Genomic DNA, 27868 nt, shown 5'->3' with positions numbered 1-27868 from the left:
ATACATGTACTCTTAAATAAATAGATTTCCCTTATTCGTTATTTACAAAATCTATAGAATTCCAATTTACTTTTAATAGTCTGACTATTACTAAAAAATAAATTCAATTTGTTATATATTCTCATTAAAGTGTAAATATTTTAATATCATATATTATATCTATACATCTTTTATTTCGCGTAGTCAAGCTGATAAAAATATTTCATTTCCAATTCGTATACTTGATTCTGTTACTACTTAAGGTTCGTCAGATTTCGCAGCGTTTGTTTTGTTACTCATGCGCAATTCTCGTTCGAACCTAACTTCAGGCATTTGTGCGACAGCTTACAGCTATCAATTGATCGATCTGTTGAACACCGCGATCCGTCTAATTGTGGACAGTTTCTAACACAGTGTTTACTACACAGTACAGTGTACGTAGTAGTGTAAAAGTGCACAGGTGAAGTGAATGTGTTTTTATTGTTCCAAGAAGGTGTCAACAGGTAGTGGTATATTATACAGGAAATGTGCTATTTATGCAACGCTTACAATTTGGTAAATATACCTATTATGGATTATTTATGTTTTTATTTCATTGACTCAGATAAATTTTTTGACAGCATATGTACATGAATCATACGTATTTATATACTCATAATGTGTTTCATCGAATGACAAATATGTAACACTAATTTCTGTGATGGGAGATGGAAATGAGATATCACTAAGTAGGTCAGGGTCACTGTTGATAATATTTCTTTTAAAATGTTATCAAGCGATTATGTTGTTTCCTTACATGACAAAAAAACTTACAAATTTTTTTTTATTTTTTTTTATTTAATATTTCACATTCACAATTTGTCTAATTTGGACATTTGGTTGAATTTTTTAGCTGTTTGATTATCATGTGGGTGGCTACCCCCAGCGGGGTACCATCTTCGTGTTTGTTAGGTTATATCCTTTATGAACTTACAAATTTGAAGTTACTATTGATAAATGCTTAAGTTAAATACTCTTCAGATCTAAATGGATTATTTGACATGTGGTAAAAAAAGTTTTACTTTCTTTATAATTTAATTTGCTCAGATTTGTAATAAAATATAAAACTAATATTTTGTACATTAATTACTTAAATGATCAATTTCGAAACACACTATTCAGAATCTATCACTGTAGACTAATAACAATATTACGTGCCTATCTTTATTTATTTTCTACTAGCACGTCTAGGAGAATCTACACGTGCATATTATTCTTAGAATATTTCTGTCGCTTTTTTACTGGTAGAGCATATTCTAATTAGCGGTACCTCCTAATTCATGCGTAGGTCTCGCGTCTAACGTAAACATCGATCGAAATAAGTCGCTAGTACAAGACGTAATTCGTCGCTATTCTACAAATATTTTGATAGAGCCCATGCATTTATGTAATTTCTATTATATATTCAAATCTTAACTAGGAATTTTTTTGAAACTATAAAAAAATACATTGCACTCTAATGCAAAATAACAAGAACATCAAAATTTGTTTCTTTCGTGGAATTGGAATTTTATATATATAGAAGAACGAATAGAATTCGAAGAAAGAAATTACACAACTGACTTTCAAATAAATCAACGTTACATTTTTGAAAATTATTTCAATGAACAAACAGAATTTGCGTAAATCTACTAGTTACAGAGAAAACATGTAATAGATATGTGTAAATATTTATGTTAACAGCAATTTAATGATGTTTGTTGGAAAATACGAGGAAACCCACATTTTTCCGATAATAATAGTCACAATATCATTGCCCTGTTTATGTTTGTAATATAAAGCCCATTTGTGATATAGAGTGGAATACCAATGAGATTTAAAATTCATGTTCGTTTGATCTGTTCGATCATACCTACAATCGAATGCGTACTTCGTGATTGGCTGTTCGTTCGTTACCGATCCTTGATAGGTTCGCTCTGTCCACTGCCAGGGATTTTCTGAGTTTGTTTGTCGCGTTTTTATATTCGTTCAGACGTTTCTTCTTGCAGTCTGCGTTTAACTTTTGAAGAGAATTGACCAGTAAAACGAGTCGATCGTCATCATGCGTATATGTGAGTAAATTTATATATGTGTATTTGACAATGCAGGTTATCGCGGATCTCGCCTCGGATTATACCGAGTATATACAATTTCTCTTCGGTAGTGAATGCAAATCCATTAATAATCATTTAAACCTTCCTCTCCAAGTATTTATTTTGCTTTTGTATCTTCAATTTTCGTGATTTTTATATTCACATCAACGGATGTTATTACAACAAGCAAACGAGTTTATTGTGTTTCAGAAATACATACTTCAAAAAGATACATCGTTGTTATTTTCGAGATTTCTACAGCAGGACTGAAATGTTGTGTTTGAGTCTTAAAACCTGACCGATGACCTCTTCGACCTTTTGGCCTTAACATTATTACAGCGCAATGGCACTAACTATGATGTTTAGTCTTCTACTACATTTGTGTCTTTTATAGCATATTTCTTAATAATATTAAATATAGACGTATTGTTTCTTATAGATATTTTTGTTGTATGTATGTTAAACATTTCACTGCATGAAAGGTATATGTGGTGTGTTCGGCTACAGGTTTCCGAAAATTTAAGGGATTATTGACGTCGAACATCAAGAAAAAATTGCGCTTTCGGCTTTGTTTTTTAGTTATCGTCAATTAAAAATCGGTCAGTATATCCTTGCAAGTGAGCAAGCCTCCTTACGCGGAAGCAAGGTGGTCAGCCTAAGCAGCGGCGCGCTCAGTGATCCTCAATTCGAACGATACATGGGCTGCAGCTTAGTTCGTACACAATCGTGGAAGAGAAGAAATGGTGGATCGAACATTAAACCAGCTTACTCGTGGAAATCCATAAGAACATGTCGAAAACTACCATATCGTAATTGCAAGTGGAAAGGATTACCTTTTCCTCCTTCGAATCCTTTGCCTCCGCGAATGACCACGGCAAAATGACACACGCACCGCGATTGTCCTTGGTGACGAGTAGGTACAAAAATACAACAGATTGTAATAGACGTTTGACATTTTTTTGTAAACAAAGCATGCCTCTTCTCTCCAAATTCTACCGTATTGTGTCTTTATGTTTCTCCAGTAGTAAAAGTCGAAAGGATTTAAATCTGAAGACCAAGCAGGCCAAGGCACAGGTCCTTTTCAACTTATCCACCTGATTCCAAAGCAGCCGAACCAGTACTGTTGCACTGCTTTGATAGAATAAGGTGGTGCAGCATCTTGCATGAACTATTTCTGAATGCGTGTGGATTTTCTCTTGCCCAGAAATGTTCGTTACGTGTATTTGTCATTCCAAATTTATTAAATGTTCCCTCTCCGGTAATTAATATCCTCGCGGGAAAATTGGAAATGCGTTGGATTTTCCAACTAATAAATTTGTAAAAATTTTTCTTCTTCAATTTTCATAAATATGATGAAGTACTCTGTGTCGCAGTTTCGCACACCACGCGTACTGAACACACTATACATCCAAGTAACACTGTAACTTGATATTTTCCGTTCTCTGAAACTTCCACGTTGACCGTCTGAATAACTCTGTTCTTCCAAAACTGGTTTCCCTTTTGCTCCAAAATGCCTATAACATGACTATGTAGCAATAGAGAAATCATTCCGAAAGAGATAATTACAATAATCTTTGCCAATGCTTTAAACATCTTCGTATGACACGTAATTATCGAGGAATTGCAATGATATTTGAGAAGTTCTTTTTGAAAGCAAGGGTATGGTGATGAGGAAGCTGTGCACCAGATGTGTTTAAAGAAAACGGACACCTATTTTGCACAATCTTCAAACCTTATATAGCAAGAGATTTATTATTAAGATTTACAATACAATCTATTTTGCCAGTTTCTAATAATAATTTGTTACTAAATTGTTTTAGTAATAAGAAGTTTCTGGTTGGTGGCTCTTGCCCTAATAACAATGTCAGAAGCAGAGAAAAATGTTGAAGCACTGCGCTCCGTTTTGGAGAGTGCAAATCAATTTAGTTCTCCATTTTTCCAGGTAAAATGGTGGGACTTAAAATTTATTATAAAAGCTGTTTATGAAATGTTCATTTATGTTGCAGATGATTGAAGATAAATAGACTATAGAGATGCAAATTGTTTTCAGACTGTTGTAAAACACAATCCTGGCAACCTTATAACATCCCCTCTAAGCGTAGGTGTTGTTCTTGCTATGGCTGCTTATGGAGCTCGTGGAAACACAAAAGCACAGTTCAGAAATGTACTTCATCTACCAACATCAGAGAGTCTTGCCACATCTGGTTATCAGTCACTTATTGATAATCTCAATGTAGGTATCCCTCACATCCCTTTGCTTTTATTATTTTAATGTATAGTATAAATTATAAATTTATTAATATAAAATAACAAATGCATTATTTTACGCTATAGAATATTTTTTTCATGTTTTAATGCAGAATGTGAAAGACAATAAATTGGCTGTTGCAAATAAAATCTTCGTAGCAGCAAGTTTAAATTTGAAACCAAGTTACAAAAATTTAACAGAAGTTTACTTCCGCTCTGCTTCTCAATTGGTAAACTTTGCTCAAAATAAAGAAGCTGCAAATATTATTAATAGTTGGGTCGAACAAAATACAAATAATCTCATTAAAGAGCTTATAAGTGCTGGTTTGTATATGTTTATTTTACTCATTACGATGTAAAGACTATAGAAAATTTAGATTGAATGCATTTTAACTTCAATATGGTCAATCATACTATAAAGTTTTATGTTGTTATGAATGTTTTTTGCAAAACAGAAATGCTAGATGACATGACAAGATTAGTACTTGTCAATGCAATATATTTTAAAGGCCAATGGAAAGATAAGTTCGATCCTAAATCGACTAGCGACATGCCATTTCATACTAGTAAAAGTGAAGTAAAAAATGTTTCTACAATGTATAGACAAGGTAAATACAAATACGGAGAACTTCCAGATTTAAATGCTAAATTTGTTGTAATACCATACAAGGTAAGTTTAGAAGGAAAAGGCACTAATGTATAAAAAGAAGGTGCTTCCTTATAAAACTTTTCGAAATACGAAAAGAAGCGATTAAATTTTCTAGGGTGACGAATTGAGTATGATCATAATTCTTCCAAATGAAATTGATGGTTTGCCTGATGTTGAGAAAAAATTACAAAGTACAAATTTAACGAACATTCTAAGTCAAGGATATAAGGAAGAAGTGGAATTATGGTTACCGAAGTTCAAGGTGGAAAGTATGCTCAAACTCAATGATGTCTTAAAAGAGGTATATATATATAGTGTGTAATTCATTTACAGATAACTATTTTTTATATTTTAATCCCTATTCTATGTAGATGGGTTTGACTGATGCGTTTTCTAATGCTGATTTTTCTGAGATCGCTGATGGTGAAAATTTGTATATCAGTGATGTTATACAAAAGGCATACATTGAAGTGAATGAAGAAGGAAGTGAAGCTGCCGCTGCTACTGGTAAGCGAATAAACATTCTATGTTATGCAGTTTATATTTAAATTAAGTAGAATATCACTTTGTGCAAGTACTAGGTATGAAAATATTCAAAAGGTAATGTAATATGTCAAGAAGTTTCTTATTATTTATTTCATACTATTCTTGCTTAGTGGCTACAGGATGACTCACAGTCGTCTGTTATATCACTACTTAGGCTAATTTTATATCTATCCATATTTTCTATGAGATAATGGTGTAATATACTTAGGAAAAGAAAAAAAAATGAAAATAAAAATCTTCGTTACAATCTTATCACTGATAGGATTGAAATTAATCAAAGGCATGATTAATTGCATATTAGTTAGCATGATTAACTTGTATGAAAGAGCATGCGTAATTGGTTACAGTGCTTGTACTTACATTATATAGTATTACAGTATATTATATCGTATTACAGTATTATGTACTTACATTATATATATGAATATTTGTACACTTCACAAAACCTTTGATCGTCTCTAATTTCGAGATAAAAACTAAAAAATTTTTAAATTATGAATGCTTTGCCTTACCGAGTTTTATAATCTTACGGAGGTTGTTCATCTAATGGACTGCATTTACAAATATTTTAAAAATATCATGGATGTGTGTGTGTATGTGTGTGTTCATATGTAATTTACGTTATAGGGACTTTCAAAAAATTATAGAGCAAATAGAAAGCAAGCTATTATTAGGCTAAAAGGGCAGGATATTCATCGGATTATCGTAGACTCAGCAACCTGTGTAATTTATACCTAACGATTTTGAGGTACGGAGTTAATATACGTAATGTTCCATTTGGTTCCTACAAATCAACATATCCTCTATTGAAGAATTTAATTTGATATAGTTAATTTTGTAGGCAAAATATAGCAGCTTCCTTAATAATTGTCATGTTTTACAATAAACTTTCAATATTAACACATTCATCATAGTTGTTCCAGGAAAAAGTGGCTTTCCATATTCCAAATATCAATATTTAGATAATATTCCGTCAGAGATATGAAACAGTAAGCTTTGGGTAGCTCTTAGTGCTTTCAAACATGTACGCATATGTGACTTCCGGTAGCGAACGTGTATATGTTTACATCATATCGCTGTTTCTGCTCTATTCATACACTTACACATAACGTTCGGCATAACTCTGTTTCAGGTTTACTTATGATGGAGAAAATGGCTCATACTACATGGGAGTTCAAAATTAATCGGCCATTCTTTTATTATATCATAAAAACTATGAACGATGAAAAGGAAAATGATATTAATCTTCCATTATTCTGCGGTTCTGTAAACGAACCCGAAATCTAACAACAGTAGTGTCATAGTAATGCGATTATCAATTCGTGTGCTTCGTAGTTATAAGCATTCTAATAATACCTTGTCCCACAAGAAATGTGTTGCATTCGCTTTAAATTTGAATTGTATTACATATATGCGGTCGACACCGGTACCGACAGCCTTTTCCGGATATCTCGAAAACTGACACTGTGCGGTGGTTACATGTACAGGAAAAAGTTATTCAGAATCGTTTCCCCTATGATATATTAAGATATCCAGAAATTGTAGAAATTCAGTTCGATCAGTACATTTGCTAAAACGGTATTAAAAAAGCGTATATAAAATTTGTTCCAGGAGTGGTGCTAATGTATTACTCGTATCCCAGTTGGACTCCAATGAAAATTGATCGGCCGTTCTATTATGCTATTTATAAAAGCCAAACAGAAAATCAAGACATCTTAATGCTATTCAGTGGACACGTTAAGAATCCTTAAAAACATTATTCAGTGGTTCTGTTAACGAACCCAAAGTCTAAGGACAGTAATGTCATAATTGCAATATCATTGTAATGTGATAATTAATTCGTATGCTCCGTACTTATAAGTATTCTAATAATATCTTGTGTCGCAATAAATGTATTGTATTCGCTTCAAATTTGCATTTTACTCCTTCGTCAACAGTATATATATATATATATATATATATATATATATATATATATATATATATATATATATATTGTAATTTCGACCAATCGCGGGGAGACGAAATCGCGAGGAGAGACGTCAACGGGGGTCGTAAATCCCCGTTACGATTATAACAATCGACACCACGAATTGATCGATCCCCTGATTTCCGTTGAGATAATAGGGGTGATTGAGTTTGTATAACACTGTGATTCACAGAATTATAAATTATATATTTCCAACACTTAGATTACACTGACGTAGAGAAACAAATAGTCAACAACTTGTCGCACGAAGATGCGATAGATATGCACGCTAGAGCAGGGCTCTTATAATGGAAATTAATGTATTAATGGACTTAGCACTATAATATATTTAGGAGAGAAGATGTATGTTCGACAACACCGAGAACCGACAAAAGATTTGCGTGAAGTATGCGACTCTCGCGCTATGTGTAGACTGCCGCGTTAGACGTTAGGTTTTAGACTGATTGTCGCTCCTTTTTTCATACGGAAGAAAAGTTCGGTGTGGGTGTGCCCCTGTGCCTAAAGAACGCGGATTCGTTGTTCCCAATTTCGTTAGGAAAAGTGAGGGTAACGAACCGAGGTGTCGATTGGTCATGACCTGCATTACTGCTCGAAGGGATGAGTAGGGAGTCTCCTACCATCGTGGTGGATAGATGACTGTGTGCGTGAGAAAATCTAGCTTGTTTTATTACAGGGCTGTTCAGATTTTCCTCATGGGCGCATACCCGCTTTCTCCGTGTTTTAAGTGCGACTAATAAACCCAAGGACCTCTCTAAAAAACCAGATGTGCGTCGAACATACTTTTAGGCTTAAGACATTCTTCAGGATAAACAGATTGACGACACATGGCGAAACAATACAGGAAAGTGAAAGTTATGGTGGGCCCTTAGGTTTATTGAGGGTCGAAGTGACGTTACGCAGGTCGGTTGTTGTCCGGTCGCGCGGGCTGGCGTGCAGATGTTTTAGGCGGCGTAACATATATATATATATATATATATATATATATAGATACATAAAGATATTTATAGATAAAGATGGTATAAAGAGATATTGCATATACCTTTAATATCTTAAAACCGAGAAAGTGGGAGTTTATTAATATTTATATATTTTTACATGATCAAAAATATTTCCTGTAATAGGAAACTTTTTCTTTAGTATTGTTTTGTTCCTCTTTCCTTTTCTTTCGCTCGTACCTTTTAAATCATAGTTTCATTTTCGTTTAACTTTTATAGCGCCAGTTCTGTAAAATACAAATAAAGAAATATTCACAAGAAAAATATTATTTATGGGACCTTTGTAGACCATGTTGCGCTGATAAGTCAAAACCACCACCTTGTCCGTCAAACCGCCGCCCACAACGATCACAGGAACCAATCTGTGGATTCAAACTTTTTCAGAAAATCCTAATCATGAGGAATGTTGTGATAAAAATAGAGCTTCTTTTCGCGATATGGATATCAATTGTGAATATTACGAGAAAGCTTAAATTTTATGCCCAATATGTAGAATAAAATCATTAAGAAATGACATCATCTATTATATTGTATTAAATGTATTTAAATAATACATATACGTGTACACAGAAAGATCGAAAGTATTTCATGATATCTTTTATAATACTCTAAAACAATCAAGAAGTAAATTTCTTCCTTCTTTCTTACAAGACAAATTTTTGTACTCTATTTACCGTTCCATTAATCCACTTGGAATTAATCCATATTACACACAATACAATTGTGTTTCAAGAATTTCACGTATAATCTTATCGATTATCTCATCTTCGATATATAGATGTAACTATTTTCTATGTAACAAGCAACACCCCGAAGATGCTATTTGGGATCATTTCCAACCAGACACTCAACAACTACAGTACCACAGTTTTTTAGGTAAAGCCATTTCTATCATATTTTTCTTTATTTCTCATCTCGCCTATTTAAAACACTTTTTTGTAAATATATACGAATAGCGAATCAAATAAATTACAAAATAATTTTGTTAAATATTTAATGCGTATTATTCGATACGTAAAATAGTTTTAGTGTATAATGTACTTGATCGTATACATTGCATACATGTACTCACATACCTACATACTTACGAAGTCTGCTTATTTAAACGAAATTTACTTGTAGATGTCTCTTATTCGTTATTTATAAAATCTATAGAATTCCAATTTACTTTTAGTAGTCTGACTATTACTAAAAAATAAATTCAATTTGTTACGTAATGACGAAAATATTTTATAAAGCATAATTATCTTAATATCATATATTATATCTATACATTTTTTATTTCACGTAGTTAAACTGGAAAAAATATTTTATTTCCAACTCCAATGCTTCTTTCTATTACTACTTAAGGTTCGTCAAATTTCTCAGCGTTTATTTTATTACTCACGCGCAAGTGACAATCGAACCTCACTTCAAGCATTAGCGCTTCAAACTGCAACTTATGAATTAATCGACCTGTTGAACACTGCGTTTCATCTAATTTTGAGCAGTTTCTAGCGTAGTTCTTATTAGCGTACCCGTAGTGTAAGTGTTCATAGGTGACATGAATGGATTTGGGATAATTTAAAGGAAGTGTGAGCAGGTACAGGTATATTATGCAGGAAATGTGCTATTTGAGCAACGCTTACAATTTGGTAAACATACTTATTATGGATTACTTATGTTTTTCTTTTCATTGAACCAGATAAATTCTTTGACAGCACGTGTACATGAATCATATATATATTTATATATTCATAACATGTTTGGTGAAATAATAAATATGTAAAACTAATTTCCGCGATGGGAGACAGAAAGGAGATATCACTAGAGAGGTCACGGTCACTTTTAAAATGTTTGAACTTCCTTTTAAAATGTTGTTATCAAACGATTATGTTGCCTCCTTACGTAACAAAAAAGCTTACAAATCTGCAGTACTACTGCGTACTGATAAATGCGTAAGTCGAGTACTCTTTAAACTATACATAATCTCTCTTCGATAGTCAATGAAATCAATTAATCCTCGTTTAAACCTTCCTCTTCAAATAATCATTTTTCTTATATACATTCAACCTTCGTCACTTTTACTTTCATATCAAAGAATGTTATTACAACAAGCGAAGGAGTCTAATGTGTATCAGAAATACGTATTTCTAAACGACACTTTGTTGTTATTTCCGAGATATCTACTGTGAGAATAATGTTGTCTTTAAGTCTCAAGACCCGATTGATTATCTCTTCGATTTATTGGCTGTAACATTTTTACGGTGCAATGATACTTCCAAGTAATAATGTTAATCTTTTACTAGTTTATGTCTTTTATAGTATATTTTTTAATGATATTAATTAAAAACTTACTGTTTTTTTATTGATATTTTTGTTGGGTGTATGCTAGACATTTCACTGCGAGAAAGCTATATACAGGTTGTTGGGCTGCAGGTTTCGAAAAATTTAGGAGGTGACTCCTGGAGCCGAAATAAGACGAAAATCGTGAATAAAAAAATTATGTTTTCGGCTAAGTTCTTTAGTTATTGCTAATTAAAGTCGACCAAAATATCCCTGCACGCGAGCAAACCTCCTTACGCGGACGATAAGAGGTCAGCCTAAATATCCGTACAACTCGGAATTATTCAGCCATGATATTTAAGGAGTTCTTTTTGAAAGCAAGAGTATGGTAATGAGGAAGCGTACAAGATGTGTTTAAAAAATGCGAAAATCAATTTCGCACAATCCAAGTTTATAAAGCAAGAAATTTATTATTAAGATTTACAATACAATATGTACTGCTAGTTTTTAATAACAATTAGTTACCAAATTTTTCTAGCAATAAGTAGTATCTGGTTGGTGGGTCTTGTCCTAATAACAATGTCAGAAGCAGTGAAAAATGTTGAAGCTCTGCGCTCCGTTGTGGAAGGTGTAAATCAATTTAGTTCTTCATTTTTCCAGGTAAAATAGTGGAATTTAAAATTTATTCCAAATACTGATGAATAAATTATGCGACACTTATTGTTTTCAGACTGTGGTACAACACAATCCTGGCAATCTTGTAACGTCCCCTTTAAGTGCAAGTATCGTTCTTGCTATGACAGCTTTTGGAGCTCGTGGAAACACAGAAGCCCAGTTTAGAAACGTACTTCATCTGCCAACTTCAGAGAGTCTTGCCACATCTGGTTATCAGTCACTTATTGATAATCTCAACGTAGGTATCTCCCATATCCCTTTGCTTTTATTATTTTAATGTATAGTATAAATTATAAATTTATTAATATAAAATAGCAAATGCATTATTTTATGCTATATAATATTTTTTTCATGTTTTAATGTAGAATGTGAAAGACAATAAATTGGCTGTTGCAAATAAAGTCTTCGTAGCTGCAAGTTTAAATTTGAAACCAAGTTACAAAAATTTAACTGAAGTTTATTTCCGCTCTTCTTCTCAATTAGTAAACTTTGCTGAAAGTCAGGAAGCTGCAAATATTATTAATAGTTGGGCTGAACAAAATACAAATAATCTCATTAAAGAGCTTGTAACTGCTGGTTTGTATATGTTTATTTTATTTGTTAAAGTATAAAGAAAATACTATACAAAATTTTGATTGAATGCATTCTAACTTCAATATTTCAAATTATGGTAAGTAGTTTTCTGTTGTTGCCAATGTTTTCTGTTGACAGCAATGCTAAGTGATTTGACAAAGTTAGTACTTGTAAATGCAGTATATTTTAAAGGCCAATGGAAAGATAAGTTCGATCCTAAATCGACTAGCGACATGCCATTTCATACTAGTAAAAGCGAAGTAAAAAATGTTCCTACAATGTATAGACGAGGTAAATACAAATATGGAGATCTTGTAGATTTAAATGCTAAATTCGCTGTAATACCATACAAGGTAAGTTTAGAAGGAAAAAGCACTAATGTATAAAAAAAGCTGCTTCTTTGTAAAACTTTGTGAAGTACAAAAAGAAGCAAATAAGTGTTCTAGGGTGACGAATTGAGTATGATCATAATTCTTCCAAATGAAATTGATAGTTTGTCTGATGTTGAGAAAAAATTACAAAATACAAGTTTAACGAACATTCTAAGTCAAGGGTATGTGCAAGAAGTGGAATTATGGTTACCAAAGTTCAAGGTGGAAAGTAACATAGATCTTAGGAATCTCTTAATAGAGGTATATGCATACATATATATAGTGTAACTCATGTAAAAATAACTATTTCTTATATTTTAATTCCTATTTTGCGTAGATGGGTTTGAGTGATGCGTTTGCTGGTGCTGATTTTTCTGGGATTGCTGATGGTGAAGGTTTATGTATCAGTCATGTTATACAAAAGGCATACATTGAAGTGAATGAAGAAGGAAGTGAAGCTGTTGCTGTTACTCGTAAGTTACAAAATTAGTCTACATATTGTTCCACTTGGTTCTTACAAATCAACATATTTTCCATTTAAGAATTTTACCTGATACGGTTAATTTTGTAGACAAATGATATAGAGGAAAATATCAGTTAAGGGTTAGTCTGATATTTTACTTATTTCAATATACGAACCACTAGATATAGATATACTTTGTTTTGGAAATTATGATGTTATTATAACTCAGTTATAAAATTGAAATTTTCTCTTTATTATTCATTTTCCCATAATATTATCAACATCGTAGAAACGATTAAAAGTTCTGCAATTTTGTTTTCTAAACGTATTTTGCACCCTGAATTTTAATTTTTGTCGAATTAAAGCAATTGTGCCGTTGTTTAGTATAAGTGTTTGTTATTAACATTGTTTGCAAAGAATGTTTCATGTAATTATTTAGGATGCTGCGGCCATGTTGCATTTCAATGATTGGCGGCAAGGTCCTGAATAACTTCTTGATATACATATAACTGCTAAGTGTCATTTTCAGAGATATTCGCAAAAAGCTGTCGGTACCACTGCAGTGACTGTTTACCGACCGGATAAAATGACACCTGACTCAAAGTTGATTCTTATCGTTCGTTTAAAGTTTATGTAGGATTAGTCGTCAGTTTATCCAACCACCGCATGATGGCTGACAACTAATTCTAACGCATGCGCTGTAACATACGAACAGTTATAGATACTATTCACTGTAGTATAGTGCGTAATAGTGCGTAGTAGTACGTAATAGTGCTAGTGTGTAATAGTGCTACCGACAGTTTCCGTAAATATCTCGAAAACTAGAGAGTCTGATAGTAACATGCAGAGGAAAAAGTTGCTAAAATATTGATTTCTACGATATATTCAAATGTCATCAAAATCCGGGATAGTGGCAGTTTCTTAAATAATTGTCATGTTTTACAATAAAATTTTCAATCTTAACACGTTCGTTATCGCTATTTAATGAACAAGTAACTTCCCACATTCCAAATATCAATATTTAGATAACTTTACTTCACAGATATGAATTCGTAGTAGGTAATTCGTAGTGCCTTCAGCCATGTATGCGTGTGTGACTTCCGGTAGTGAATATATCTGCTATATGCGCGTATATATCTGCTTCGCATTGCTGTTTCTGTTTCATTCATACACTTAAATATGACGTCCGACATAACTTTGTTCCAGGTCGCGTTGTAATCAAGAGAAAGGGTGGTTATATATATATAAGGAAGTTCCTAATTAATCAGCCATTCTTTTATTATATCGTAAAAACTATGAATGATGATAAGGAAAATGATATTAACCTACCATTATTCTGTGGTTTTGTTAGAGAACCCAAAATCTAAGAACAGTAGTGCCATAATAGTAATATCATAGTAATGTAATAATTAATTCTTGTGCTCCGCAATTATAAGCTTTTCAACAATACCTTGTCTGACAATAAATGTGTTGCACTCACTTCCAATTTGGATTATTTTGTCCTTATGCTACAAATAATCATAACAAAGTTATATATATGTTTCGAAAAATAAATAAAAAAAATAAATTGTCAATATTCTCCTTTTTTTAAACAACAAGAGCAACTTACATAAAATTTGTTTCAGCAATATTCTTTATTCGTGTTAGTTTTCGTATTCCTCCCCCACTCCAATGATGAGGATCGATCGACCATTTTTCTACGGCGTTTATAAAAACTAAACTGAAGATCAAGACATAGTAATGTTATTCAATGGACACGTTAATTATCCTTAAAAATATATTACTTTGATATTTGTATTGGGTGGAGATTATTTATGGGTATAATCCTGATAGGCGAAAGCCATTCAAAGTAGAAAAAGAAGAATTAAATAAATAGATAAAATAAATACTGGAATTATTGATACTTTGTTCGCCCTACGGCTTTCGGTGATTTTTGTATATATTGCAGAAATCAACATTTCCCACTGCAGTGAATTCTGTTTACAATTGTGCATCCGCAACAGCATATGCCAGTATTGGTTACTGGCCGCCTGATGGTGGCTAGATTAAGTACCACCTAATCCAAACATATACCAAACCAAGAATTAGGTTTGGGTTAGAGGTTATTTTATTCGGCTGACAACCAATATTAGTACATACGCTGCTACGGATTCACAATTATAAACTGAATTCAATGTACTGGTACCGGTTGCTTTTTGCGAATATATCGGAAACTAAAACCAATTGCCGGTTGTATTATATAGGAAAATATTGTTCAAAACTTGGTTTCTATAACATATTTCAAAATCATTGAAATCGGAAAGGACAGAACGTTTGTACAAGTTCGCCGCATTTTTATATGTATTAATTTTTCATAATTTGTATATGAATTTTTAAGCAACATATGGCAAATATATATTGCGTGTATAGTCACAGCCGACTCTATTACCAGCCGTGTTAAAAGTGCTAACCAAGGGCGAAAACGTGCTTAATTATTCTGTTTGGTCATAAACGAACCTTTCCGGTTTTATCACGGGGGTTCTTCAAATATGTTCTCCCGAATCGTCTCACGAATGATGTAGATTCCATCATCCGAGTCACCCCCTCATACGATAGATGTCGCAAATGTCTTGGAGAACACTTTGAATAACTTTCCTATACATATAAACGCCGTTCACGCTTAGTTTCCGGAACATTCGCAAGAAACTGTCGGTACCACTCCAATGAATTCTGCCTATACTTACGCGTCTGTGACAGCGTATGCATCAGTATATTTGTAATACCGACAATTTTTTGCAAATATCTCGGAAGCTAAGGTCGAACCTCGATTATATGTATAGCGAAAGTTATTCAGAATCTTACCTCTAATAACATATTCAAAATTCGTCGAAGTCGATGAGATGGATGAGCCATCAATAATTACCAAAGTTACCTTCATTGAGTATGTTACTTGACGTAAATATCGTAATTTACTAATCAGACGTAACATTCCATAACGATAAACAATACACTTAATGTAGTTAATGTTAATGTACTTAATGTTAATGTTAACACATTATTACTAAAAATATCATTTAGTATAAAGGTGTGGAAATAAAAAGTAACTACTTTTCGTAATTTTGTATTTCACATTAAATGTACCTGCTTTAACAGAAATTATGTTAAAATTACTCCGACATTTCTTATTAACATTGCTTTCCTTTTATATTGTTAACGTGTTGTCTCGCATGTATAATTTATTATTTTACAATTTTGTAATAGGGATGCAAGTAATAATCAGTTTTATGATTGAAATTTCAAGATTCAGAATCGACCGTCCATTTATCTTCAACATCGTTCTATGTTATAACAGAAAGTCAAAAATTCTTGAAAATCTATCATTATTTACAGGCCATGCCAATAAACCGAAAGTTTAACACAAATTAACAATATAAAAGAATTTATTAATATTATGTAATTTTGTTGAATAAACTAATCAAGTTATAACAAGTAATGTATAATGTATATGATAAAAAGTAATAGAATCTTTAAACAATTTAGTTTATTTAATAACGTTCAATAGGAATGATTTTTATCCAATGACTCACATGACAGCTTGAACATGTTGATGAAAGCATAACAGTAATAAGTGTTACTTTTTAAGAAAAAGAATATTTTTTTACTTAACAAAGCTTGACTTATTCTTCTCATAAAAACAAGTATTGAATAACATAATTGCCTTATCATTAAAGCATCTTTTTTTGTTTTAGTTCTGCATCTTTTATAATTTTTAGAAAAAATATATATTGCACAAATTACGTAAATATGCATTGTATTTCATCTTCAAAAATATTATTCTTTTCTTATATTATTAACAAATTGATAAAGAAAATAATACTTTATTTTCTTTTTAGATGCTAATATAATAATAGTTAGGAATGTTTATGAACGTTTTGTTATTTAACTACTGTATAAAATGGAAGCAAAGTGGTGAATATATTACTTTATTTGTATAACTAAGCTATTACGCAATTTTCTGGTTTTGGGAATTTTATGGAATGTGCAGTTTCAGTAGATGCAGTACCAGTTGATGTAAGAGAACTTCGACGTGGTACAATCGCAGGCATACTAGTAGTAGTATCCAAAAATTCATCATCGTTATCGGAATCAGTGTCTTTGTCTTTATTGTCTTTCAATTTTCTTGGAATTAAATCGTGAATATATTTTTCAATCATCTGTCGATTCTCAATTGAAAGCGTATTAGGATTATTCAACACATATGGCAAGCTATCGTTCATTGTTTGTTGTTCTTTAGACATTGTTTCAATACACATACGCTGTAATTCAGCCAACGCCTCATCCATGAAACGCACGCTCTGTTTACGATCTGATATAACATTACTATTGAATTCAAGGGGTCTGCACATCTCGCTATTAGAATCCTTTTGCTTTAAATTTTCAGTATTGGGTCTTGTGAAACCTATAGGAAAGTTTGGCTTTTGATTTGTTACGTTGCAAGAAGGACCATATGTTATTCGTTGTTCGTTTATTGGGTCTTCATATTTATTTAACATCCAGTCTTGAACATAGTTTTGATCATTTTTTGTTTGAATTTCTTTGGACATAGTTTTAGGTTGGCCTGTTGTGTATAGCTCATTATAAAAGGTTGAAGGTACATTTTGTGTGTTAATTTGATGTTTATGTGTATTTGGCTGAACTAGATGCCCAAGATATTGTTGTCCAGTTTGTCCTCCAGCATCTTTCCACCTTCCTGTATTCATTACAAGCTGAGCTAACTGTTGAATTTTTTGCTTGGGTACCATTTGTATGGATGTTTTTTCATGATTACTAGAAATAGTTCCTATTTTTGCTGGCGTAGACGTATCACAAGGTTCGTCAGGAATGTAAGTAGACTTTATATTGAAGTGCCGTAGATGGTCATAACTTTCACCTTGACCCGCTAATAAATCATCATCGATATCTCTTAATTTTTTTTTATTTATATTTGACATATTAGAACAACTTATAAATTGTTCAGCCGTGCGGCATTCATTCTCTAAAAATGCTGCAGTTAATATCATTGCTGGTGTGGGTTCTCTTTGAGTAAATAATTTTCTACGTGAATGTAAAGTCTGGCTTATTGTTGCTTCAAGGCGAGCGTTTTCTATTTTCTCCTCTAGTTCTTTCTCCATGTCCAAGAAATTTTTAGTTTCAAATATCAACGTTTCTATATCCATAGTTTTCTCCACTTCCTTAGCTATACGTCTCTCCGCAGATGATTGAGTTCGTGTTTCCGTAGATGTAATTGTTTGTAAACCTAATCGTTGCTGAGCTTTCACAAAAGGAGATTGAGATACTGGTCCCAATTTTGACCATATAGTACCAGGTTTCTTCACTGGACTAGTTATAGGTGATACCACACCTGGTCTTGTTACTATGGTATTTTGATTAATCAATTCAATGTTCGAACTTGGTATTGTACAAGGTACACGACAAGGTTTTGGAGGAACTAGATCTAACTTTGGAGGTGCAGCACCAGGTCGTGGAGGAGGTACTAAGGATGTTATCGTAGGTTCTGGTGGTGGTGGAGGTATTTCGATATCTCCTTCTGAAGTTTGTTTCGTAAGTATAGAAGCATGAACAACTTTTAATAGATCGTCTAAACGATTTTCAAGCCTACTTTGACGGTTTCTATCTATGTCTAGAAATTTTGTCACCATATCGTTTTGTGCAGTAAGTATCTGAAATGATACAAAGTTAATAAACAAATCATCTGATTACACGTGCTAATAAGATGAAACAGCGATTTGTACTTTACCTTATTAACGACTTCATTTTGAGAGTTAATTGCACTTAACACGAGTTGCTCCAATTTCTCAGCTTTCTTTTTCCTTAATGGTACATCCGGGATATTATCTGTATTGACGGTACTATCTTTTGATTTATTATCATTTTCGGATGGAGTTGGTGAATCTATCAGAAATTCTAGCAAGCTATCATCATTATATGTTGCGTTATTTGTAATCACAGAAATCTCAGGATTTTGTACTCTTAATGAGTTTGTAGTTTGCGTAATTGTATTATAAGTTTTATTTAAATTGGGTGCTTTTTCATCACTCTTTAGTTGATAGAAAGCATCATTTAAATTTTGAGATACATCTGGTGAATAATCTGGGGACAAAGATCCAATTCGTTTTGTATCTTCTACAACAGGTATATGAGCTGAACAATTGCCATATAGCTGTTTGCACATATTTGTTCTAGCCTGATCTAGCACAATTTTTCGTGGTTCCTGAGGCATTGCACGATTACTTGTATTTACTAAGTATTGCAATTGATTGTGTTGTTGAATTATATGTTCTACATTAGGATTTTGCATTGTCATTGAACTAAGTTGCATTGGTACATTTATAGATTGTGCTGTTAAACCTTGATTTAAATTTTGTAGATTTTGCTCAAGATTTAAGTTATTCACTAAAATGTTCTGCTTATTGCACATATGATTCTGTTGCAAATTATGCTGCATATTTTCTTGGATTATTTGATTTTGCACATTTTGTACCGTATTTTGGAAGGGTATTTCTCCATAATTATAACCTGGAACTAAATTTTGTTTATAATTTACATTTAATGATTCTTCTACTGGAAAAGTATTGCACTGTGTTGATTTAGCAGCTATCTGAGTTAACTGTTCACCAGTATTGATAGCTACATCCCTTGTTGGAGAAAAGACTCTATAAGGACGTGCTATTATAGTTTCATTTGATTCAGGAGAATCGGGATATTCATTTTCACCTATAAGGTAATTTATATGTTAAACTTCCTTTAATATATTTAAAATACCATCTAAATAAAAGAATATAATTCTTACGTCCTAATGTCCATGTAGGTGATAATGCTTCTGTACGATGGAGTGATGGTACAGGCTCCTGAAATTTATGTCTCACTTGCAAATTTTTACTTGTTTTTACTTCCTTTGGAGGAGACTTAACATTTATTGTTGCATCTAATGAAAAATAAAAAATTAAACTCTTTAATTATGGTATCCATTAAATAAATATTTATTATATACTTCGAACTATTAATTTTGATAACTAAAATAATAAATAAATTAGCAATTTATTTTCAATATGTCTTACCCACAGTATCTATGCCAATAACATTTTCTTCAATACGTTTATTTTTAAGAACTCTATCAATTGATTCATAATATTGCTCTACACCAGCGCGAGTACCAGCTCGTTTGGCTTCACGGTAACAAACCAAGACCTGTTTCATTCGTGATCGACATTGTTTACCTGAGACATTATATCCTTTCTTTTTTATATATCGTGCAACATTTTCCCAAACAAGTTGTGGCTTCGAAGCATAGTCAAGTTGCTTTTGCACTTGCCTATCCGACCACACCGATACCAAGAGCGAAGTGCTTTCAGGGGTCCATTTATATTTAATATTGTCTCCAGAATCACTCATTTCACGACGAATACCTTTTACTTTCTTCCCACCAAACGTATTAGAACTAATATAGGAACTAGGATACAATATACTCTCATAAAATGACGCAAAGAATTGCGATGTATATTAGTACATATCAACAGGTTGTAACTAAACAAAGCTCATCACGTAAAAGATGACGCCGAACTCCAACAATGCACATGAACTGTGCACTCAGATCAACCGCTTCTAACCGACAACGATTTAAATTTTAAAGGCCTGTGCAACAGGTAGGGGGGAGAGATGCAATGGGTAGGGGTAGGAAGCACATCAGTGATAGGAAGTAGTAGGAGGTATTGAATACTATAGGCATGAATGATATACACATATTCTGTGTGAGTTCCAGTTTAGTTTATTCATTTCTTTCAATGTACAAAGATTATACATTCGATTTTGCTTTTTAGTATCGTATAACACACATAAGGTAATATTTTATGTAATTATTAAATTGCAGGTTTTTATGCAATTATGAGAAATTTAAAGATACAAGAATGCATAGAATGCATAGAATGCGCGTAACATACAACAATATATAAAATATCTAATGTAAGTGCATACAGTACTCGTCAGAGTATTTGTAGATAAAATAGATATATGCTTAAATCATACTCATTCAAATGTGCTCATGGAAATGTGAATTTGCATAAATCTCCAAGTCAAGTTAATTATATATTAAACCTAATATATTCGTTATGATTCAATAAACGCGTATTTCTATAGCCACCTATTTTTATTCAGAACTTATAATACAGAAATTTGGATTATTATCTATTATTTTATCTATTGTTTTTGCGATTAAAACTCAATCTCTCTGTTAAAAAGGTAACTGAGAAATGCAAAGAAAAGAGGAAGAAATAATGGGAAGAATGTTAAGAATAAACGGAACAAAATGGAATGCATGAATACTGCGGTATAGATACAATTAAGAGGTTAGGTAAAAAGTCTAGAAAAGATAATAGATGATAGAAAAGCGGAGAATCAGCTTATTAGTGACTATTTTAATGAAATGATCAGCTATGAGAAATTATTATTAAAATTCATATAATTAATTTGAATCTTTTAAAAGTGTTCCCGCCATTGGATAGCAAGCTTCGTTTTCACGATGTAACGTTTCTATTGGTTGCCTCAAAGAAAAGTTAGTGGACACTATGTATGTTGTATATAATGACAATGAAAGTTGAATCAGAGTAGTAGAGTTCTTTCTGGCGGGAAAGGTTTGGGTATACGCTGAGACACTGGGGCGCTTTTGTATTTCAGAAAATACATTATTGGAACGGTTCAATTATGACAGAAGAATTTCTTACACTTTGATTCGTTAGAAAGCATTATATTTCGATGATGATTCCAGATTGTTTGTATTAAGATCGATAAGTGTTCATCAAAAAGACGATGTTTATAAAATGAGATATTGCACGGTTATTTGAATGAATACAGAATCTATACGTACATCTTAAGATCATAAACATTTCTGAAACCATGGAAAGTAATACGAATAATGGACGGAAAAGGAAATCTGCAGAATCAAAAGAATATCGATCAAAACTTTCGAAAGCGAAAGAAAATGCTTCTCAATTTACAGAAGAGGTAAGTGGTCAGAGTTAATATCATAGTAAGGAAAAGTTGAGGGCAATGTTTTATTTTTTGAATGTTATTTATGCTCTTTTAGCACGTTAATATTAACATAAATATGATGTCATATATAATAATATATATAAAAATAATAATATATATAAATCATACATACAACAGACCTATATCTTACCTGCATGTTTTTTATACCTATGTGTTGTCTTACAGTCTAAAACAGGTAAAATAAAAAGAATTTTAATACGAAATTTCATGTGTCACGATGCCTTGGAAGTAACATTAAATCCAAATGTAAATTTTATTATTGGTCGTAATGGAAGTGGAAAAAGTGCAATATTAACAGCTTTAACAGTTGGGCTTGGTGCTAGGGCAAATATTACTAGTCGTGGAGCATCTGTAAAAAGTATAAACATATTATACACAATAATATTTTTTATACTTTTCTTTTTTTATAACATGCTTCTTCTCTGTTTAGATTTTATAAAGAAGGGAAAAAATTCAGCTACTATTGAAGTAAGTTTATTTAATAATGGGTCTATGGCATATAAACCTGATATTTATGGTGATTCAATAACAGTTTTCCGAAGTATTGGAACTACATCATCTTATAAGATAAAGAATTGGAGAGGTTATTAAAATCATTACATTTATATTTATGTTTATATAAGATAGTATTATTTATAAAAGCATTATGTATAATTAATTTAAATCTTATTCGCATTTAAATTTATTTAAAATAAAACTTCTGTGAATTGTTATTTACAGGTGAAGTGGTCTCGACAAAACAAAATGAATTGGCTAATATATTACAGGCAATGAATATTCAAATAGATAATCCTATTTCTATATTAAATCAAGATATATCTAGAACATTTCTAGTATCATCCAGACCAGAAGAAAAGTATGAACTATTTATGAAAGCAACATTACTAAATGTAATTGGTAACAATTATAAAGAAGCTGAATTGACATGTGAACAAGAATATGAAAAGTTGAAACAGTATAATAAAGTATGTTTTCATTATGTTTTTGAGATATAAATCATTTCATGTATATAATGAAAATGTTGTATAGATTTTAGCAGATGCTAGAAAAGAGATAGAAGAACTTAAAAAAAGTATAGAAAGAGCAGAAGGAATTGATAAATTTCGCGATGAAGTAGTTGATCTTGAGAAGGAATTAGTTTGGGCAGTTGTAAGTATTATATTTAATATACAAAAATTTTATAAAGTAACATTATTTCTTAATAAATGGACATGAAGTATGTATTTTGTTACATAGGCTATAGCAGAAGAAAGAAAATTAGGAAAATTTGAGCATGTTCTAAAAAAATGTGAAGATAATTTTAAACAGCTTCAGGATACAGGATCATCTGCAAAATCAAAAGATGAAGAAATAAATAAAAAAATTCAGTATGAATTATTTATATATATAATATATATGTATATTTACTATTATATATGTATATTTACTATTATATATATATATATTTACTATTATATATATATATTTATTTACTAGTTAGTTATGATTACTTTATTCATCTGAAATATTTCTGTAATTTTTAATAGCATGAACAAATTTTATTTATTAAAATTTCAAAGTAACATTCATTTCTCTAATGACATAATATTGATTACAATATTTCTTATCATTTTCGTACTAATTATATTATAATGCAATAGAGTAGACTCCCATTTCTGGTCTGATTCCATAATAGATAACACATTGATATGTAATATATACTATTATATTATCTTTTATTCGCAGGGAATTGGAAGAAGAAATTGAGTCTGCGGAAAAGGAAGTTAATAATAATTCTGAAACATATAATAAAGCGAGACAAGAATATAGCATAAAAAAAAATGAGCATTCAACTAAAATACGTGAGTGGCGTTCTGTCCAAAGTAAAGTTAAAAGATTGGAAGATGATATTAGTGCACTTCGCAAAGAAATACATAGATTAGAAAGGTTTGATATGATTTTTTTGTATTTGTACAATACCAGTTTTATATGACATTATTACATATACACTTTTATTTCTTTTATTTCTAGTGCTGATAATGCAGAACAAAGTGAAAGAAACCAAATAAAACAACAATTAGCTAATTTGGAACAAAAATTAGATGAGACCGAAGCATTATTACGAACTAAGCAAACTTATCAAATGCATTTAGAAACTGATAAGATGCGTCTTTTGAAAGAAATTCAAACTTCAAGAATTGAAATCAATAATTGTCAAAAACGTATAGGTAAATATTATATTATTTGTAGAATAATTGCTTTCACTCACTATATATATTTAACTTATATTGCATTATAGAGTATAAGATTGAATAATAGCTTCATTTTGTTTCAGAAAAAATTAGGTTGGATATAAATGCAAGGAAAAAATATTCTGATAATACATTAACTGTTTTTGGGCGAAATATACCACGTCTTCTAAGAAGAATCGAAGAAGAATATAGTAATGGACATTTTAAGGAAAAACCACGAGGTCCACTTGGTAAGATAATGATGAAAGTGAATCATTGTGTTCGATTTATTATATGTTTTTGTTTATATTTAGGGGCATACATCAAAATGAAAGATTCAGCATGGGCTCCTGCTGTTGAACATTTTTTAGGAGCAAGTACTTTTAGTACGTTTTGTGTAGATAACAGTCGTGATGCCAAAGTATTAAATACAATTATGAAAGAAATTTATTTGAATGAAAGAACTCCACAAATTATATGTAGTAAATTTTATAATACTGTAAGAAAATTAATTCATAGTGTATACCGCAATATACTGTATAGTACATCATGTAAACTCATATACATATATACGTTTCTAGGTTCATGATGTCCATGCACATTGTACCAGATCTTCACATTATCCCAATCTTTTGGAAGCAATGGATATATCAGATCCGGTGGTTGCTAATTGTTTAATCGACCAGCGTGAAGTTGAATGTATTCTATTAATTCCATCTAGCAAAGAAGCAGCTGAAATTATGTCTAAGGCTTCCAAGGTTCCACAAAACTGTAAAAGAGCGTTTACACAACGGGGTGATACATTTTACCCAGATCCACAGTACAGAAGTTATGGTGGACCACGCAGTTTGAAAGCTAGATTTCTTCAGGTTTCTATTACAGATACTATTAAGTATGAAATTTCTTCCGTTTATTGTTATGCCCGTTTATTTTTATTTTAAATATCATAAAATTCCTTTTTATGATTAGTGCATTGGAAGAAGAGGTTCATATCATAGATAATGAGAAAGATAGTGCCATAGCATTGTATAAAACAATTTCTGAAAAAGAAAAACGTATAAGCACTGAGTTAGGCGGCGTTAGAACAGAAGTAACAAAGCTTCATGCCATTCAAAATCAATATAAAGCATCAATTAATGATCTAAAGGATAAAATCGAAGCTTATGAAACTATATCTGTGACTGTCTTTGTAAGTTATATTTAAATATAAATATTATTTAGCCAAGAGTATTTGAATGTTATGAAAATTTTTATTTTATTTTACACAGAAAAACGAATTGAGTGAGTTAGAAAAGAAATTACATCAAGAAAAATTTGAAGAATCAAATTTAAATGCTAGCATTCTCCAACTTCAAAAAGCAGTTGAATCTTTAGAGGAAGAAGTTAAGCATCACAGAGAATTAAGGCAAAATCTAAATTCAAAAATTAATCCTTTAAAGGTACATAAAAATTATAAGATTTATTTTTATTCTTTTCATATTAATACATATAATTTTGTATGTAGGAAAATATAAAAGAATTACAAGACGAAAAGGAAGCATTGCATGCACAAGCTCGTCATGCTACAAAGAAGCTGCAGGTAGCACATCAAGCCTTACAGCAGGCAACAGTAGAATTTGAACAACAGCGAAGGTGTACAGAAAAAGCAGTGACGGATGCTACAAATCGATGTGATAGAATAGATACGATAAGGTTAGTAAAATGAATACGAACATTTAAAGACGTATGACATTAAACAAAACTCAATATTTTTCAGATCGATTAACGAGCTTGAAAGATTATCCAAGGATGTAAAACATAAAATTCTTGAAATAGAACGAATGTTTGGTACTATCGAAGAATTACGTAAAGAATTAAAAGAAAAGGAAGCAAAATGTGGGAAAGATATACATTTGATCTCTAAAATTGAAAAAAGTTACCAAGTACGTTATTCCGCGATATATCTTCCGTATCATAAATCTAGTCAGAATTTATAAACTTGCACATTTTTTACGACGTTATTTCCCAAGAAACTCTGACTGTTGTATAGCAGCATTAACCTCATTAAATCATCGAACACAGTGCTTTTACCGTACAATTTTTTTGTAGCTAATAGTATCTCTTTACCAGAATTTAAGTTCTTTCGATTTCGAGTCATTGTTTCCAGCATGCTCTGTTAGAGTTGAAACGTTTCCTTAGTTTATTGCCTACTACGTTTAATGTTAGGGACAAACTAATACTAATATCTGAGAGTGACCATACACATTATGAAGTTTTATACATAAAGTTATTTAACTGTTTATTGATATATTTATTTATATTTATATATTTTTTATAGGCTCATATAAAACGATTGGAATTTCGAAAGAAGTTGTTTACTGACATGAAACATACATACGGTAAAAAAATTCAGAATTCATTTTCAAATATCCTTGCTTTACGAAATAAAAACGTACGTATAATTTTTTTAGTTAAAAATGAAGGAACAAATAATGTTATATTTTTAATTCAATTATTCTTGCTAGGGTACTGTAAATATTGACCACGCACGAAAAATACTTGAACTTGAAGTACACTCGTCAAACGATAGTAACAAATCAATTAACGATGCAAGATCATTGTCAGGCGGTGAAAGATCATATTCCACTGTTGCTTTCATTCTAGCACTTTGGGAATGTACCGGTTTACCTTTTTATTTCCTTGATGAATTTGATGTCTTTATGGTATATAGAATTTTGTGGATATTATAATTCCTTAATCTGTACATAATTCTCAATATTACAATCATTAATCATTGTTTTAACCAGGATAAGGTAAATCGCCGAATTATAATGGATATTCTTTTGGATCATACTAAAATGCATCCACAGAGTCAATTCACATTTCTGACACCTTTAGACACATCTAATGTCCTTGCAGAAGATTATGTAACTATACATAAGTAAGTTTTTTCAAAATCTGTAACTAATATAATTTAAATTTAAAATAAACGTATACTCCTGGGATATATACGAATAAAGAAAACTTTTGTATATTATATTTTAATTTTCAGGCTAGCTCCACCAGAAAGAGGGTCATAAGAGTAAAAAGTACAATACAAGATAAATATTTTTTCTTAATATATTTTTTCACCATTTTTGAGTTCTATATGAGATTCATTAATATAATTTATAGTCGTTAAAAGACAAAATACCTAATAATTAGAATAAGGGAAAATAAAAATGTGATTTATATGTATTAAGGTTAAATATTATTAGAGTTAAGAGAGTATACTATGAAAACTTTCAGTCAATTAACAGAAAAATAACATACATTATTTTTGTCTTAATTTAAGGACGTTTTATCAAATAAGTGCACGCAGCTATGTAGATTGTGCAAGATATATTTTTGTACGTAAAAATAATATATCTGTAATTATAGTTTTGTTAAATAAAATTCATTTATAAAGCAGATTGCGTCTCATTTCATAAAATACGAATTAATCTGTTTCTTCTTATATCACATTTTTACTAAAATAAAAGCTAAGACACTTTGTTATCTTAATTATTCGATAATATCACGAAATCGTGTAATTTGTGTACACTTTCTCTATGAGCGATCAATCGAATATCATCTCAAGATCAATTATAAATGTGGTCAATGAAATCATAAAGGTGGTCACGAAAGGGAGTACATACATATGTCGGATCGTAAGTGGATCAAGGTTTGCACCATTGCATGAATCTGGTTTG

The 27868-nt window shown here is 31.4% G+C and overlaps 4 protein-coding genes and 1 long non-coding RNA gene across 15 annotated transcripts; 3 read left to right on the top strand and 2 right to left on the bottom strand.

Moving 5' to 3' along the window:
* The first annotated feature begins 302 nt into the window (after positions 1 to 302).
* Positions 303 to 7443, top strand: LOC117156608 (antichymotrypsin-2-like). 6 transcript variants are annotated; one of them, XM_076618148.1, is made up of 9 exons: positions 303 to 534; positions 3911 to 4032; positions 4141 to 4323; positions 4451 to 4661; positions 4793 to 5007; positions 5102 to 5287; positions 5358 to 5493; positions 6665 to 6824; positions 7144 to 7279. In XM_076618148.1, the coding sequence occupies exons 1-8, from the start codon at positions 516 to 518 to the stop codon at positions 6817 to 6819; spliced, it is 1227 nt and encodes a 408-aa protein (XP_076474263.1). In that variant the 5' UTR covers positions 303 to 515; the 3' UTR covers positions 6820 to 6824; positions 7144 to 7279. The 6 variants fall into 6 exon arrangements, with proteins under 6 accessions (XP_076474263.1, XP_076474265.1, XP_076474261.1 ...); XM_076618147.1 differs by having other exon boundaries at positions 304 to 534; positions 6665 to 6835; positions 7144 to 7284; XM_076618150.1 differs by lacking the exon at positions 6665 to 6824 and having other exon boundaries at positions 7144 to 7443.
* A 1889-nt stretch (positions 7444 to 9332) lies between these two features.
* On the top strand, positions 9333 to 14343 carry LOC117156611 (antichymotrypsin-2-like). Its single transcript, XM_076618152.1, has 8 exons — positions 9333 to 9393; positions 11321 to 11442; positions 11513 to 11695; positions 11823 to 12033; positions 12169 to 12383; positions 12477 to 12662; positions 12739 to 12874; positions 14071 to 14343. The coding sequence occupies exons 2-8, from the start codon at positions 11362 to 11364 to the stop codon at positions 14229 to 14231; spliced, it is 1173 nt and encodes a 390-aa protein (XP_076474267.1). The 5' UTR covers positions 9333 to 9393; positions 11321 to 11361; the 3' UTR covers positions 14232 to 14343.
* On the top strand, positions 13652 to 27589 carry SMC6 (Structural maintenance of chromosomes 6). 6 transcript variants are annotated; one of them, XM_076618126.1, is made up of 23 exons: positions 19496 to 19624; positions 20421 to 20651; positions 20771 to 20862; positions 21139 to 21245; positions 21665 to 21900; positions 22114 to 22306; positions 22379 to 22531; positions 22669 to 22913; positions 22978 to 23097; positions 23185 to 23315; positions 23674 to 23874; positions 23959 to 24155; positions 24263 to 24409; positions 24473 to 24657; positions 24740 to 25050; positions 25128 to 25347; positions 25427 to 25597; positions 25663 to 25850; positions 25915 to 26080; positions 26476 to 26589; positions 26663 to 26860; positions 26945 to 27078; positions 27190 to 27589. In XM_076618126.1, the coding sequence occupies exons 5-23, from the start codon at positions 21793 to 21795 to the stop codon at positions 27215 to 27217; spliced, it is 3210 nt and encodes a 1069-aa protein (XP_076474241.1). In that variant the 5' UTR covers positions 19496 to 19624; positions 20421 to 20651; positions 20771 to 20862; positions 21139 to 21245; positions 21665 to 21792; the 3' UTR covers positions 27218 to 27589. The 6 variants fall into 6 exon arrangements, with proteins under 6 accessions (XP_076474244.1, XP_076474243.1, XP_076474241.1 ...); XM_076618127.1 differs by lacking the exon at positions 21139 to 21245 and having other exon boundaries at positions 20421 to 20862; XM_076618129.1 differs by lacking the exons at positions 19496 to 19624; positions 20421 to 20651; positions 20771 to 20862; positions 21139 to 21245 and adding an exon at positions 13652 to 13669.
* Positions 14254 to 15506, bottom strand: LOC143302622 (uncharacterized). Its single transcript, XR_013058256.1, has 3 exons — positions 15361 to 15506; positions 14474 to 14584; positions 14254 to 14372 (listed from the first exon to the last, which is right to left on the bottom strand). It is a non-coding gene; the product is annotated as an uncharacterized LOC143302622 (long non-coding RNA).
* On the bottom strand, positions 16370 to 20488 carry LOC117156601 (uncharacterized). Its single transcript, XM_033333778.2, has 4 exons — positions 19962 to 20488; positions 19694 to 19828; positions 18641 to 19617; positions 16370 to 18563 (listed from the first exon to the last, which is right to left on the bottom strand). The coding sequence occupies exons 1-4, from the start codon at positions 20293 to 20295 to the stop codon at positions 16839 to 16841; spliced, it is 3171 nt and encodes a 1056-aa protein (XP_033189669.1). The 5' UTR covers positions 20296 to 20488; the 3' UTR covers positions 16370 to 16838.
* Positions 27590 to 27868: the final 279 nt, after the last annotated feature.

This window comes from Bombus vancouverensis, chromosome 4 (genome assembly GCF_051014615.1).
Source record: "Bombus vancouverensis nearcticus chromosome 4, iyBomVanc1_principal, whole genome shotgun sequence".
Taxonomy (NCBI): domain Eukaryota; kingdom Metazoa; phylum Arthropoda; class Insecta; order Hymenoptera; family Apidae; genus Bombus; species Bombus vancouverensis.
Note: the sequence above shows the minus strand (reverse complement) of the source record. Positions and strands in the feature narration are given on the sequence as shown.